General features: G+C 37.0%; 1 protein-coding gene across 2 annotated transcripts in view; it reads left to right on the top strand.

The window, feature by feature from the left end:
• Nucleotides 1-976: 976 nt before the first annotated feature.
• Nucleotides 977-15,875, top strand: part of SYT1 (synaptotagmin 1) — a 127,510-nt gene continuing 112,611 nt past the window's right edge. For both annotated transcript variants that reach the window (XM_027747797.2, XM_027747796.2), the window contains exon 1: nucleotides 977-1,165. In XM_027747797.2, the coding sequence (XP_027603598.1) occupies nucleotides 994-1,165 (172 nt within the window). In that variant the 5' untranslated portion in view covers nucleotides 977-993. The remainder of the gene's footprint in view (nucleotides 1,166-15,875) is intronic.

Genomic DNA, 15,875 nt, shown 5'->3' with positions numbered 1-15,875 from the left:
TGTGGTGGGTTGACCCTGACTGGACAGAGAGTGCCTATCAAAACTGCTCTATCCCTCCTTTTCTCAGCTGGGCAGGGGAGAGAAAATACAAACAAAGGCTCCTGGATCAAGATAAAGACAGGAAGAGATCACTCACCATTACTGTCACAGTAAAAACCCACCAATGGAAAACCAATATAGTAATGTATGCTCAAATAAATGTTTTCCAAGTGCCCATTAAACAACATGAAATTAAAAATATGCTGATGTGGGATTACGCTTGTGACAGCCTCATATATACTTCAAAATAGCTGCATTTAGACACTCTGCAGATGTTGTATTTTCATGAATACACTGAGACGTGAATAATTTAAGAGAACATTGTCAGTAGCACGTGCCGTGTGAAATAATTGGAAGGAAAATAGTCTTCACTTAGTGAAGACTAAAATGGATGCAAATCAATTTTTATTTAATATGCAACTCTTAAATAGGAAACAGTAGGTTATTACTTTTGACAGGAAATCTCAAGCTGTTTTTATTATGTCTTTATCCCTTCATTTATTTTTTATATAGAAACTTGGACCATGATCCACACCTCTGTAACTCTCATAGAAAAATAATTCTGTAAATACATTGAAATTTGTGCACAGGGAGCGGTTATTACCCAATTTGCTTATACTTTCAAAATGAAGACCAAAAGGTAAATCTACATGAGAGTTTTACAGGAATTATGAGGTTTCAAATTTAGCAGTTCCAAAATGCGACACTGCTGGAAAAGTGCTCTGAGCAATAAAATTATTCTGACTGAAGTTAACCCTGCAAAAGACTTTTCTTTCTTGTCTACTAAATATTTTATGAAGAACACGAAACTATATGCAAATGCAATCATATTTACCCAGTTAAGCATGAGCACGTATTTAGTCATTTATTGATGAGATATACATTTCAATTATATTATCTTTTGGTTTTCTATTGTGTTTTTTTTTTATTCCAACAGCTTTTCCAGGGCTTAAAATGGTGAGCGAAAGTCATCATGAGGCCCTGGCAGCACCGCCAGCAACCACAGTAGCAGCAGCCCCTCCAAGTAATGTCACCGAACCAGCCAGTCCCGGAGGAGGGGGAGGAAAAGAAGATGCATTTTCTAAGCTAAAAGAGAAGTTCATGAATGAATTGAACAAAATTCCACGTAAGTAAAACTTGATTGATTCAAAAAGCTTCTGTTGGCAGACTAGATTTAACTTGATATTTTTCTTCTTTGACATTTATTTAGACAGCATACTAAATGTTTTCTGGTCAAAGCTAGAAAAATCAAAAGATAATCTTGGTACTGTAAGCTCCTCAAAATTGATTGGAGTAGAAAAAGTAGAGTCCAACTCATATGAAATTTGTGTCTATTCTTGATATGTCAGATTATCTTGGTAAATTTTACTGATTAATTACTGCTGAATCATTAAAACTGAAACTGCAGAACTTCACAGTGGCTCTGGGACCAATAAGCAAAATATTTCCTAACAGTAATTCTTAAGGTTTCACGTTTATGACAAACGTGTGTGGACATACTACTTTAAAGCAATATTTAGCCAGGACTCATAACTACTGAGAAAGCAAGGGTACTTTGTATCTTTGGGGATTAGAAGATGCAGAAAAAAATGGAAAACTGGCTTTTTAACAAGAAAATAGTTAATACATCAGTAATGTATCAAGATAGCCATGCTTTTCCCACTCAGGAATTCTAGATCAGCCACTGAACACTGTTTGGACAAGTCCATGTACCTATGCAGAATACTTTAAAAGTACTAATGTGTATTTCTGTGAAATAGAACTGAAGTCAGCAGGGTTCTTTTGGTCTGTTCTAGAAAGTATAGATTCAAAGTTCAGGCCTCAGTTTGTTCACATTTGTGAAAAAAATATAAGCATTAGCCTTGAGCTGTTGTTTATGATAAGACTAGGGTTCTTGAACCTGTCTGGTATGTATTCGATGCTATACACGGGTATCAAATATGGAACTTGTTCAACATTGTTAATGGCATTTCACGTAATACGGGAAAAGTCCTTTTCATTACTGACTGAAAAATTACCTGATACCACAAGTAGATAATTTTGGCACTTTTGTAGACATGAAGGTGAAGGCTGTGTGTACATGTCTCTTTTAACAGGAGACATGAGAGAGTCATTCAATCTTTAATGATTTTTTTGCTTCAGAAGAATAAGTAAATGTAAAATATTTTCAGGGAAGTATTTTAACATATGTAAGAATTTGCATTTTTAGAAAGTTATCATTTCTGTAAAGATTGTTCTGTGACTGATAAAGACAGATAACAAGTTAGAATATTAATCGATTTTTTAATCTCTGAAAGGGATCTTAGCAATATGGCAGATGCAGTTTTTGCAAAATTGATAGCAAACAGCTTAACTCTGTCACTTGAAATTCTCACTTGCAAGAATAGAGGTGTTACAGTGGTAAGAAGTCCATATGTCATTATTTTGGTGATCTGCACAGTCCGGTGCAGATCATAATGAAATGAAATTGCCCGATAATATCATGGGAAAACAAAACTTTAAGAATAAAAGAAAAAAAAAGTTTAAAGGTTTTCAGTATGTTCCAGAGGAACTCTATAATTTGTAGGTCTAGGAAAAGGTCTGTAGATAGAGAGGAACTTCAAATGCAATACTGCATAATTTTTTAAAACAATGAAAACAAGTAGAAAGTTCAATCTGAATAATCTTTTCAAGTCAGACTGACTCAAACTTTTATTTTCTGTTCATGAAATTAAAAAACCCAAAACTGTTACATAATGAAAATAATTACTTAGAAAAGTATAGTAGGCCATAAGACAAGTCTTATTTCTTAAGAAATATAATATTTTATCTCTAAAATGTGGTACCTTGTGCTGATAGTGAGACTAAAACATATTGCCTCTATGTCAGAAATCTGGTCTCTTATCCAAGATCATACAGTAATGTTGCGGTGGAGTATGAATGTGAGTAGTCAAAAATCCCATGCCAGTCATTAGCTCTTGTTCTAAAGGCTGCAGATGTGATTGGATCTTCCCAGTATCTCCATCAAATACTGGGACTATCTAACATGACTGTATTGAGGGGTTTTTGCCATTTCAAGAAGAAAGTTGAATATTCATTGTACTACAAAGGGCAAAGGACTTGTGTGGTTTTGGGGTTTTTTTTAATTAAATATGAATTAGTGCCATTGGCATGTTGGAGCATTTTATATTCCAAATAACTTTTCCCCATTTTCCTCAGTAATAAATCCTACATGAATGTACTGTATTACATACAGGTCTGTATGTATTTTTCATTTATAAACTAGCATAAAGATAAACCAAGTAAGTTTAAATAGGCTGTCTACAAAATATTGGGGGCAGGACGGGACAGGAGACCTCATTTCCCTTTTGGAAGATTATGGCATTTCCTTATGATATGTTCCATTTATTTCAGTGGGGAGTTCTCAGCAAGGTGTCTTCAACCTATGACAAAGCTGAGGATTTAATTGTGGTAGAAAAGTTGTCAGACCTTACCTCTTACAGCTGGCTGCAAATTTTTTGAGAATCTCTCTTAAAACAGCAAAATGTAAATTAGTTCCAACTAAATAATTTTTATAGTGCCTTTCTGGGAATTTCTTGCTGTGTGAGAGAGAAGAAATATGGTGCATGGGCCCCACTGGGACAGCACAGATGTTTGGGTCTTAGAACACTTCCAAGACCATGGACCAGGTTTTTCTTGTGGAAGATTCAAACTGTAAGACTTGAATCTCACGCATGGCAGAGGAATGCCATAGTCAGCAGATTCTCTGATCTTTGCAGATCAGTGTCAAGCCTGTTTTCTAGTTCAAGTGCTTTTTATCATTTAAAATTTCCAAAGGTTTCATGTTCGTCCCCACATGAGAAGGAAGGCTTTGAATCTCAGTACTTACTGTGAGAGGATTTTTTTTTTTAGTACCCTGTTGTTTATGTGCAAGAGATAAATAATTAAATGTTTTACTTACCTCTGCCTAAGATGTCTGGAGATGGAAAATAAGCCATAATAATTTAATGGATGTATAATAGGATAGAATGTACCCTTTTTGCGAAAAAGCTCACCTGCAATTTGACTTGGTTTAGTGCAAAAAAGGCCAGGCCACAGTAGGGCTGAATAAATACTATTCCTTCCAAGTGGCTTATAATAGAACATTCATTTTTCTAAAATAATATGTTTTGTAGTACACACCAAAGTCAAAAGTTGAATAGTCTAGACATACTAACTAACTAAAAATCAGGAGTCCCATTAAGAGTTCGCTTTGCAAACCTACAAGGATAGGGTCGGTGCAGTCTAAATTATACTGATGTTTCCTTCTGTAGTGTATGCATAAGAGAAGTCTTATTTTGTCAACAAAAAAAGGATTAATTGAATAGAAGGCAGACATAAAAGTTCCAAGAAAAAGAAGGGACCTATTTGTATTAGTATACATATGTTTCAAGAATGGTGATGCAGTATGTAAACCAGGTTAAAATTTTCAATGATACAAGCAGAAAATCTGATTTTTTCATTGATTTGTATCTCTTTAAAATAGAACATACACCACATTTTGTGGCAGGAGAATGTAGGCTTCCAAAAGCACACAAATCATTCAGAATAGTGATGTCCTAACATACATTTCACTCTAGATAAAGCAAGTGGGATACTTTTATTACAATGAGTCGTACAATTAAAGTGCAAGAATCCTGTAAGTTACTGAGGCATAACTGTGAGGAATTTTTTTCTCTACTGTGTGAATTTCTGTATTTTGGTTGTGTCTTATTTGCATAATCACAGTACAGTTGTTTTTCCGTAACTGCACTGTGTATAAAAGTCACTCTAACTTAATTGGTTCTTATACTTTCTACCCCTATTTATCTTTAATCTGCAGAATTTTTAAGCTTTTTACCAGAAGGCAAAAAAGGTACCATCACGGCTTTTATGCTTTGCATCTTAAATGTAGTAAATCCAATACTTGAAAAGAGGGGGAAAATAAAGCAGGTAAAACATCACTTACTCATCTGAAAACAAAATTGCATGAAAACACTTTATAAGATATATCAATTCTTTCCTTCCTCCCTCTCACTGCTCTGGGTCTTTGTCTACAGACTAGGAAAATATCTGCCATACATTTACAGGAAGCGTGTTGCAGCAAGACTGTGGGAATGGCAGCAGTAGCTTTTGGGTGGAGACTTTAAATGTCAAGATACTGATACATACAAGATACTAAACATACACAAATAAAACTTGACGGTAATCAACGTTAGATTACTTAATAAGCATCTTTGTAAAAGCAAAGTGATCCAGGTGTGTTTTCTAAGAACACATTACTGTGTGAACAGGAGACCTCGTTCTGCCAGCAAGGTATATAAGACAGCAAAAATGCAATAAAATTCCAGCATATATCTGACTAAATAGTGATATGCTATTAATACATCGGGTACTGGAATAGCTGTAATAGCTGAATGCATTGGATCCAGGATACTATCATTACCTGTATAATAGGAAGATATTGAATATTTCCAGTGCTCTTTGATGTCTTATATTGTAACTGGATAAAATCCTAAATTTCGGTACGAACCATATTCTGAAATGTATGGCTGGCTTGCAACTCCATTTGGCCTCAGTAGCTGGTGCTCAAAAGCCCTAAATTTGATTCGTCATGTACAACTGACTAATAATCCCCCAAACCAGGAGCTCAAAACTCTGTGTTAATTCAGGCTAAAACCCGATGCTCTATGCAGACTTCTTTCACATTCTTTTACAGAGAAAGGGGTTTTTTTGCTCTCCTTGGCTTCGTGAATAACTATCCAAACAAAATGGAACTGAAGGCTGTAGAGGGAACTGTAATAAAAAATGTAAAAATAACTGTAAGACTCAGGTCTGGTTTAATACTAAATAATAATAGCTTAGTAAGCTGATGTACAGAGTTGTAGGTATATTTGGGTAATTTATCAAATAAAATAATTCTAGATTTATATATTTAGCCATTTAAGTTAAAATTTCAGCATTCAGCAATCATCCTAGACACACCTCATCATTTTTTCCTCCCTACGGGCGTCTGCTGTTTTGCCCTTCTGCCTTTCTTGATCGATCAGCTGAGGCTGTATTAAGAGTGGTTACTACCCTCTATAAATGACAATAAAGTTAATTCCTTAATTTTTCATTCCTATGTAGCATCGAGATAGTACCAAATTATGTCTGTTATTAGAAACTGAGGGATTTGTGCATGGGGTCTTTGTGAAACTGAATTTTTATGAAGCTTGTTCATTTGCAGAAAATGAATTCATTAGGCTTCTCCTAATGGTTCCTGGAGTACAGGTGTCACTGGAACATGGAGGAGAGGGGACATTCTTTTCTAAGTTCATAAAAAAAAAGAAAAAAAATGCTGATAATAGAATCATTTCAGATTTAAAAACTGGATTAATAGAGTAGACATACCATAAAGTCAGATTAAAGTTTGCAGCAATAGCTATAATTTATATTTCCACAGAACATACTAGTTTTAGTCATTGTCTAAAACCTTAGGTTAAATGGAAAAAAATTGAGTCAAATGTCAGATGTCATCTTGATTAGTAGCTAACTGCCTGCAGAAATGAGGACTACATATACATATGTTCAAATATATATATATGTATGTACACACATAAATTCGTGAAAACAATAAGTAGAGTTCTCAGCTTAGGAACATTCTGACACTGGCAAACTCTATTAAGGCAAAGAACATTTGTAAGGAGAGATTTAGGGGAAAATAAAGAAGTTTCTTGTTCTTCAGGAAGGTCTAAAGAACAGTGCTAGAGGAAGTGGGACAGCATAAATTCAAGTCTTCTTGTCGCCCTTCCTATCATCAAATCATTGGCAGTTACTCATGCCAAGCAAATACATGCAGCTTTACACTGGGGAAGAAACAGGGAAAATTACAAAGGATTTATTTTGGAACACAGAACAAGTACAAGACAGAGCTATTGCAGTACGATAGAGGGAGGGAAAACCATTATTTCTAAATATAGCTATTTAAATGCAAATCTCAGACTACTTTTTTTTCTCCCTGAACCCCCCAGTCCCAGAGTGCAGTGATTACATGAGAACATCATCATTTTTTTCATTAAATAGAAGTTGCTGTGTCTCCTGTTGGTAGGGAAAAGCTTCAAAATACTGCCCATACACATCCAGACGCCACAAATATCGTGACACAAAAACAATTCAACCCCGTTATTTTAGAAACTCATAATATGAAAATGCTGTCATTATTTTTAGGGATTCAGAATATTTTGATTGCTTTAAATTAGGAATCCTGAAAATACAGCTTTTAATTCTCAAGTGTCTAAATAGATACTGAGGGGTGGAAGAATGGAAGTGAAAAGCTCATGAAGCGGATGAAAATCCTTGTCTGGAAGGAATATCATGTAGTCTCAGATCCCACCAAATTATACGCCATCGATATTTTAATGATTGATTCTGTCATGAAGATTTTATTTTTTTTACATTATTACATTTTTACAATCCATGAGTTATTTTTGTATGCCTTCTGATAGGCTCCCCTTAACATGTCCTGTGCTTAAACTTTTGGATCCACGACAGCTGCCAGTTTGATCCTCATATAGGACTGAGCGAGGAACCTCAGGCTGTTAGAAGTACAAGATGCTCTAGCATGACCTAGAAGTGCTGCTACAGACTGTAGCTGGATCAAACACTGGCAAACAGACATGCTTGCCAGGAGGTTACATAAATCAAAATGGTTTGGGTTGGAAGGGACCTTAAAGATCATCTAGTTCCAGCACCCCAGCTGTGGGCAGGGCCATAATCTCCTTCAATCAAAGCAAACTCATGCATCTGACACACTTTGGTCTGAGGGAGGACCCTGTTCCTACACTGGCTGGTGTCTTGGTCCTTGGACAAGCCGAGGAAAAAAAGAGAAATCAGAAAAGCAGACTCCTACAACTTGAGCCGAAACACCAGCTGCAGCACCCTCTATTCCCAGCACAGGGAGAGCCTGTCACAGGCTAAACTCATGTCCTCTTCTGCATCCCCTTGAGAATGCACTGTCCTGTCTGAAAGGAAATACTGTCTCTGAGCCAGAAGCACACTGGGAAGGTAACCTCAGTGTCAAACAGAATTATGCATTATTGATTGTATGTGTCTGAAACACCGTTTTCAGAAACAGCAGTTGGGTTTGAGCTGTATAATCTGAAAGGAAGGGAAGGAGAAGCAAGTTCTCCTGTAAAATACGTGATGCTGAAAACATTTCAGCAAAATATAAAACAAAAAACTGTGTTCATATTAACTTTTAAAGCCAAGGGAATTAAATTCATTTGTAGCAGAAACAAGGGTGAGCATCTACCTTTGTTTGGTGATGGTATTTTAACAAGGGATGTCAGAGTACCCCCAAGGGTCTCTTCTACCACATCCCTGTGATTATTATTTTATATGTTACAACTCTGGCAGGTATTTTATTGCACTATAGATATGTCAAGTTGTGCCAGTGCCTTATAAATTGAGTAGAGAATTCAATTTACAAGCAGAAAACTGAACATAGTTGCTCTCTTCCTCTGAGTTTTGGGAATGTATCTTAAAATTTCATTACTTCTTGTGAGGGAAAGTGCACTAAAATTGTGTTTAAACGCATAAAAGAAACACAATCTTTATTAACCTTTTCCAGACTTACCTGCATACGAAGTGTCTATGGAATTACACATTATCTGTTATAGTTGTTTGTAATCTTGCTTGAAAAATGAGAGTTCATGAAATTATTGTTCTGAACTGTAAACTGAGAATAAATTTAAAGATTGATTCTCAGCAGTGTACTGCATAAAAGATTAAAAGCACTTATGACTATGGTTAGTAGATTTGCATTTTAAAAGTATGGTTTAAATGGGCAGTGAAAATATAGGAATTACTGTTAAGATTGATATTCCATCCTTACCTCAACTACTTGTGCCTAGGCACTGTGGCAAGCTAGAAAATATTCTCTCATATTTTTGTGAGAACCAAGAGGAGATTGCTCTGTTATTCTGAGCAACTGTTGTCAGTTGGCACAGCTGAAGAACAGAATATCATTCTTTGTTGTTATTGTTAACTATTCTGCTTAGAACTGCATGAGTTTGCTGCTGAGAATTATCCAAACTAAAGCCTTCCCTGAGGGATTATAAATATATAATTCCTTCCTTATTTTGGTTGACATATGTTTTTTAATGTATTTAAACTTTTTTTTGAAAGAGAAAAGAATGCCTTTACTGATAAATGAATTGTTTAAAATGTCTGGTCATCGATGCCACATTGCCAAGGTGGGTGAAATACTAAGCCACTGACCATCAACAGGAGCTTTCAGGAATGCTGTAGGTCCATAGCATCCTTTCATATATTCCTTTTATCTTTTTAGTCATAGCTTGTATTTCAAGCAAGATCTTGAATGGGTCTAGATCTGAACATTGGTGCTGCTTCCAGAACATGCAGCCACTTTGCAAGAGCTGTGGAGGTGGCCTCAAATCTTCAGAAGAACTTGGTATGCATAGACTTTGCTCTGACTCCATAGAAAGAAGCTGTGCTGCTGAACTTGAATAACTGCCTCATGAAGGCTGAGTTCCAGCTGGTAGCTGAACAAGCCATCTGCCTACTCCTGTGCAGATTTCTGAATCTAATCTTAATTATCAACTTCAGCAAGAGCTCCCTAATTTGCTCACAGAGCCTATATCATTTGGGGCATGTTTCAGTAATGTAGCTGGCACTGTTTTCCTATTGCAGTGAGAGCCACCCAAATGAAAGATAAAGTTTATCATTCTAAATGGGAAAGGCATGTCAACCCACATCTTAAAAAGGACCTCCAGAAATTACCAGGCTTTCTACACTTACCTTTAAGGAATCAGGCTCTAGAAGTTGAATTTATGAATCTAAGTTAAATGCATTGGTCCTCTTCAGAATGACACAGAAACAGGAGGCCCAGGTTTATCCAGAAGGAAAAAACTGGTGTCTTCAATGGCACTGGTCTCACAGACTTTGATATCTAGGAAGACCTCTGGGTTAAGACCGTTTAATAGGCAGATTCACAGCCTGAACACACTTTTCCCTGGGCTTAGAGACCTGATTTCTCTCACTTTGAGAATGATTGTTTCTCTGTTTTCTGTCGATGTACAATCTGATGAAGAGCAAGGGAACTCACAGAACCAGAGACCTGGCTGAAGGGACAGCATATGCATTTTGCTGTGAAATGCCATTGGACAAAATGAGTAAATAAGGCTGGGTGTTTAGGGTTCCTTGCTCTTAATCAAATGTCTCTGTCTCACACTAGGCTACAGAATATGACCACATGAATCCTGTGTTTCTTTCCTACCTGTTCCTGCAGGAAAGGCAGATCCAAGTTCATTTTCCAACTTGATCTCTTGATTTCCTTCAGTCTCAAGAAGACCTGAGACTCAGATATTTCAGTCTGCAGTCCTTGCTGGTAGCTCCTGTATTGTGAGTTTGAAGCAGCCACACAAACCATTTGTTTGACATAGGGGTGGAATAGGGGTGGCAGTTCCTTGAAGAGGAAGGGAGAAGGAGTATACAAAAGCTGGTGAGTTGCCAGTTGGTTTGAAAGCCATTTTCACATGGGAAGCTTTCTTTCCCCTAGACCTGTGTCATCACCCATATGGCTGTACCCCAGTGGGGAAGAAACCTCCAGGACTAGGACAGGCATCAGATTTTTTCTTTACTGGAAACAGTTTACAGAGAGGCAGTAGAGTCTTCATATAGTCAACAATGTTGACAATAATTTTTACACCTTTCTTACATATACTTTTATGGTCCTTCCTTCCTTACCAGATTGCATTGAATTTTCTATTTTCCTTCTGTGTTGTTTCATTTATGTATTTATTAACACTTTTCTTCTAGCCAGAACTCACATGAAAAAATTGGCACAAGCAATATACTTGCTAGCCCATCAAGCAGACTTGTTATTCTTTAGGCTTCGGTCTCATGTTTCCTCCCAAACCAGCTATTTTATCATATTTCCTAAGACCTCAGTACCCCATTTTCAGCAAACACATGCTCTATTAGCAGCTGCAATATAGCATTTCATGTCTCAACGCTGGAGTCAGTTATTTGTAATATGCTGTGGGTGCAGATTTACTTGCAGCATGGGCAAGGGAAGGAGAACAAAGATAAGGCAAGCTTACTATTCATAAATTTCAGCCTAGCATAGCATTTTAGATTACAACTCGGTGATAGCAATCACTTTATAGGAAACCGTTCCAGAATACTGATTTCTAAATTCTCTTGCCTCATGAAATATTTATTGATGAGTTTTAAGTCCTAGGACAGTGAGGTGGCCAGGATGACGGCAAGTAGTATTTTGGGTGGAGAGGACCAGTGGACAAAAAAATGTTACCTGAACTCAGGGCATAGCATTAACGATGATAACATAGCATAAAGAAATGTCAGTGTTGACTGGACAATTCTGAAACAGCCATGAATTTATTTAACAATGATTGTATGGTACAAAAATACTCCTGCACACTGCTTTTCTTGATATGCAGGAAGAGACAAACTGGAAAAGGAAAATTATTTACAACATTTTTTCTGCTCAGTTAATGTATTAACTGAAGTGTTTAAACTGCAACATTCTTTCTTGATTTGCATCAGCTCATTTTTGTTAGGAACCTGCTGACAGCTAGGCTGACTTTGATTCTGCAGAATGCACGGATCTGTCCAACATCACTACTACGTCTCAGAAAACTGCTAAAATTTTATAACAATAATGATGAAGCATTTTTACTCTGTTGAACCAAATGTTTATCCCAAAAATTCCTGTTAGAAAAGGAACGGAAAATATATCTGCTTTAAAAACAAACAACCAAACCCCTAAATTGTGTCCCCATTACATAAAATAGTTTGTGATACCAAATCCCTAAAGGCGTAGCAATACTAGCTGAACCTTGCAGTGCTGGATGACTGCAAATTGGTGAACAAGTTTTTTCTTGTTTTCAAATCTCTTTTCTTAACTGACCAACACCACTCCTGTAAATAACTCAAAAGGCAACAGAATTACATTCTTAACTTGATAGAGCAATGCAGGAGTGACATGAGTAGGCAGGCTGAGTCCAGGTACTGAAATGATACGCAGCAGATTTTAGAATCTCAAAAGATTTAATCTGGTAAAGTATTTAAATACTCTAAACTCCTGAATAGTGCATCGAATTAAATTTGTTACACACAAGTGGTTTGGATGATCAAAACTGTAAACACTTACTTTTCAAATATGTCCTATCATTTACTGATGAACTGCTACATTAATTCGTATTTTAATGTAAATTAATTTTACTTTTGCTATGGTTATTTTAAAAATTTGTAGCTCTACAAGTGATGTAGTTTTAGAGACATGTATCACACACACATGTAGTGCTAGTAACCAATTTTTTTTCAGACCTTCATAAATACCAATATAATTATTTTACCTTCCATTTAATTTTAGTAGGCTGCTTTCTGAGACTTGTGCCTGCTTTTGTCGCAGCAAAAAATTGTGTCACAACACACATTTTCATGATTGTTGTCAAAAAAAGAGCATTTAGGGCAGTTGTTGAGTTTAAATGATCAGTAGAATGCTACTTTGAGATCACTTGGGATGGGGGGACACACACGTAAATTTTCCAATGGAAGCCATTGGAAGAATATAATTACCTCACTTTGGACATTAGCCAACCCTGCAAACATCCAATTTCCACAGATGTGATTGAAGTTCTTTCCATTTAGTTTAATGATAGTTGGATGGGGCTGTAAGGCATTACAATCCTTTAGGGAAAGTCTCGGGGGATCTTTCATCACCAGAAAAACTGAGGATGTTGGTTTTATGCTTCCCCCAAAGTACAGCAGCCCTTGCATCAGCGTGCCTCCACTGCTGTTCCCTAGCATTACTGGCTCAGGGGGAAGCAGGACACCATGCTGCTGCTTTCTGTGCCTGAGAGGAATCCAGGATACTGGCAGATGATGTTGTTTAGCTTTCTTCTGGGCTTAGGTCATCTATGAGCTTTAGTGAGTTGTTCAGCTCTTCTGTGGATGTACTGGAGTGCTGTAGCAAAGAGCAGGGAGTAGATGTGATGCCCCACTAATTCCTCCCTCCTTTCAGCATTGATTGGCACTGAAAAGCATCTCGAGGTCTGTGTCAGACTGTCACAAAGTTCATTGGCTGGACCTCAGCAGTGCTTTAATCCTTATGGACAAAATTATAGGATTGCTTCCAGTGCTACTGATAGTACCTCTGTTTGGGCAGACTTCTTTGGTCTTTCCCCTGCTATCAGGGGAATTGTAAAGTGTTAGGAGCATACATTGTATCAGTTCTGTATGCTAAAATAGATCACATTTACTAGATTAACAAATGCTACTATGTCTCTCTTGTTTCGGAGTTGATTTTACTTTGGTTTGTTTTTTGTAAGACGTAAAGACAAGCTGTAATATATCAACATAGGACTTAAATAAATAAATGTTGTTGGGGTATGCACCTACCATCCAGTTTACAAACTTAACTTACTAGACCCAATTCTAGTAAGTCGTCATTAACATCTGTATCGTGGGAATGTTTTATTACAGAAGTTTGTTATTCATGCAGCATTGTCATCATGAGAGCTGGGAGCCATTAGCAGACTGAAGTATCAGTGAGGATTCCTGATGTAGCAAAGCAATGCTGATATTCCCTGCTTTCCCACAGTTTTATGAGGCAAGGAAAATAAAGGGTCTGTAATGACATTTTGGGAGTAGAGAACTGAAAGCTGTAAAATATCTCTGTTCTTGTCCTGATGCTGAGTGAACATAAAATTCTCTTTTCTAAAAAAATTAGCAGTGATTCTTTCTTCTAGAAGATGCAGCATTTGCTTCCAGCACATAGATGACCATTAATGACAGTCAGTATATGTCTTCACAATCATCACGTCAATAGCTCTGATATTCTGAGAATTACTACTACAGAGCATGTTGACAGGATGTATGACTTGTAAACATTAGAGGTCATGTCTGTGAACTGAAAGTAAATGATAACCAATTTGTGACTTATATCTCCAGTTCTTTTCACTCTCTTTCATCTGCTTTCTCTTATCCTTAATTCTTCCTGGTTCCCTCATCACGCAGCACCTTCTTTCTCTCATTTACACCTCCTACCTCTCTAGAAAAAAACACAGTTTTGCAAAAGACTTGCATGGAGAATACCATTACAGGAGGAAGGAGGAAAGTTTAAGCCTTTGAAATGTTTTTGACATATGGCTGAGAGGCTTAAGGCTCCCCGACAGTGCTAGTCTCTGCTCTGTTTTCCAGACTGTCTGTCCACCATAGGATACTTCTGATGAATAAATATAAACCAATATTTGTCTACTTTTCCCTCTACTTCACACAAAGCTTCCTAAGAAGGACTGAAAAGCCTTCAGCTAACATTTTAGTAAAGCAAACTGAATACTGATGTGTATTTTTTTAGTAGCTTCAAGACTAATGTACTGTAAAATGCACATTTTTTTCTTGTCACAGTGGCAGAAGTCATGAGGGTAGCTGTTTTTTTGCTCAAGACTAACGTGGCTCCTGTTAGTGGTTGTTCTTTATCCCGCGAATATGTTGAATGTTCCTGCACTGAACCGTGAACAAGAAATCTCGTAACCCTGCTCAAGTGTTTTCTAACTGCTGCTAATTACTGCTAGTTGGACAAGAAACATTTTTGGAAGGAGAATAGAAAAGTATGTTGCGTATGACCCTGCGATGTCAGTGGCAGTCAGCAAAATTGTGTGTGACCTCAGATAAGGATCAACAATTGAGACAAGCCAGGATAAATTGCAGCATTGCCAAGTTTAGAGAGAAGCCAAAGGAAAATTGGCTGCAGTGCTGGCTTCCAGGAGGTTGTTCCCCGGCATGAGCTGGCTCAACTTGAAGGCATGTGAGGCCAATTAAATAACTCTGAGCCACTTGCAGGGGATATGTCTCTCAGAAACTGCTTTCATGAAGGGATAGAAGGGCTATTGATCAAAAGATATAACCTTCATGTTTGCCATAGTTAAAATACTATGACTAGAGAATCGTTTAATAAGGTTTATTTTGGGTTGGTATTTTTAACTCCTCAGTGGTTGAATCTGTAGAATCCACTGCAGAGATGTTGGATCTCTAAGCCATTTTCAGTGGTAAATGGCATTTAGTTTTGCTCCAGGAAAGGATTTCTTCTTTCATTAAGTGTCACCTCTACCATGATGTGCCAAATGAATATAACTAGCATCACTTACATTAGTGGAGTATCCTGGGACAACACTGCCAATTACTTATGATTTAGGATGGATTTAATACTAGTCACAGCACAAAAAAATATTACCTTCCAAGCTTACCACATATTGCAGGTAGCAGAGACAAAAACTTTATCCTTATTAAAGGGCTATTTCACCATAACAATAAAATTTATTGGCCCATTTTTACCTGCCAGCTTCCCTTCTTGTACACTATAGTGATTGTTTATGTAGCCACAACTTTGGCTCTGAAGCTCCATTGAAAAGGAATACTAATGAGGTCTTCCTTTTCCTTAGCTCAAGGACAGGCTCCTCACTGCCTAGCCAATCCAGGAGCCTGTGACAAGTCAGATTAGAAACTGTCATCTCAAAATAAGCAGAAGTTTTCTTCTGATTTCTGGAAACACTCTTTGAGATTTCACCAAACAAACCTTAATGTTGCTGTACTGCAGAGTAATACGCTAATGTCAACAATCAGAAAGTGAGGCAAATATTTGTAGATTTTTTTCTGAAATAATTTGGGCAAACCAATATAATTTTTCTGCATTCCTTGGTTATTGAAATTATTAAAAAGGCAGCAGAAGGTTAAGATTCAAATTTTATTGAGCGTTGTGCTCACTAATATAGTTGACTTTGAAGTCAAGAAGTTAGAAATTTTGCATGTTG

This window comes from Pipra filicauda, unplaced genomic scaffold (genome assembly GCF_003945595.2).
Source record: "Pipra filicauda isolate LSUMZ 115617 unplaced genomic scaffold, ASM394559v2 scaffold4_size7858003_pilon, whole genome shotgun sequence".
Classification (NCBI taxonomy): Eukaryota; Metazoa; Chordata; class Aves; order Passeriformes; family Pipridae; genus Pipra; species Pipra filicauda.
This window is presented reverse-complemented; position numbering and strand designations above follow the sequence as displayed.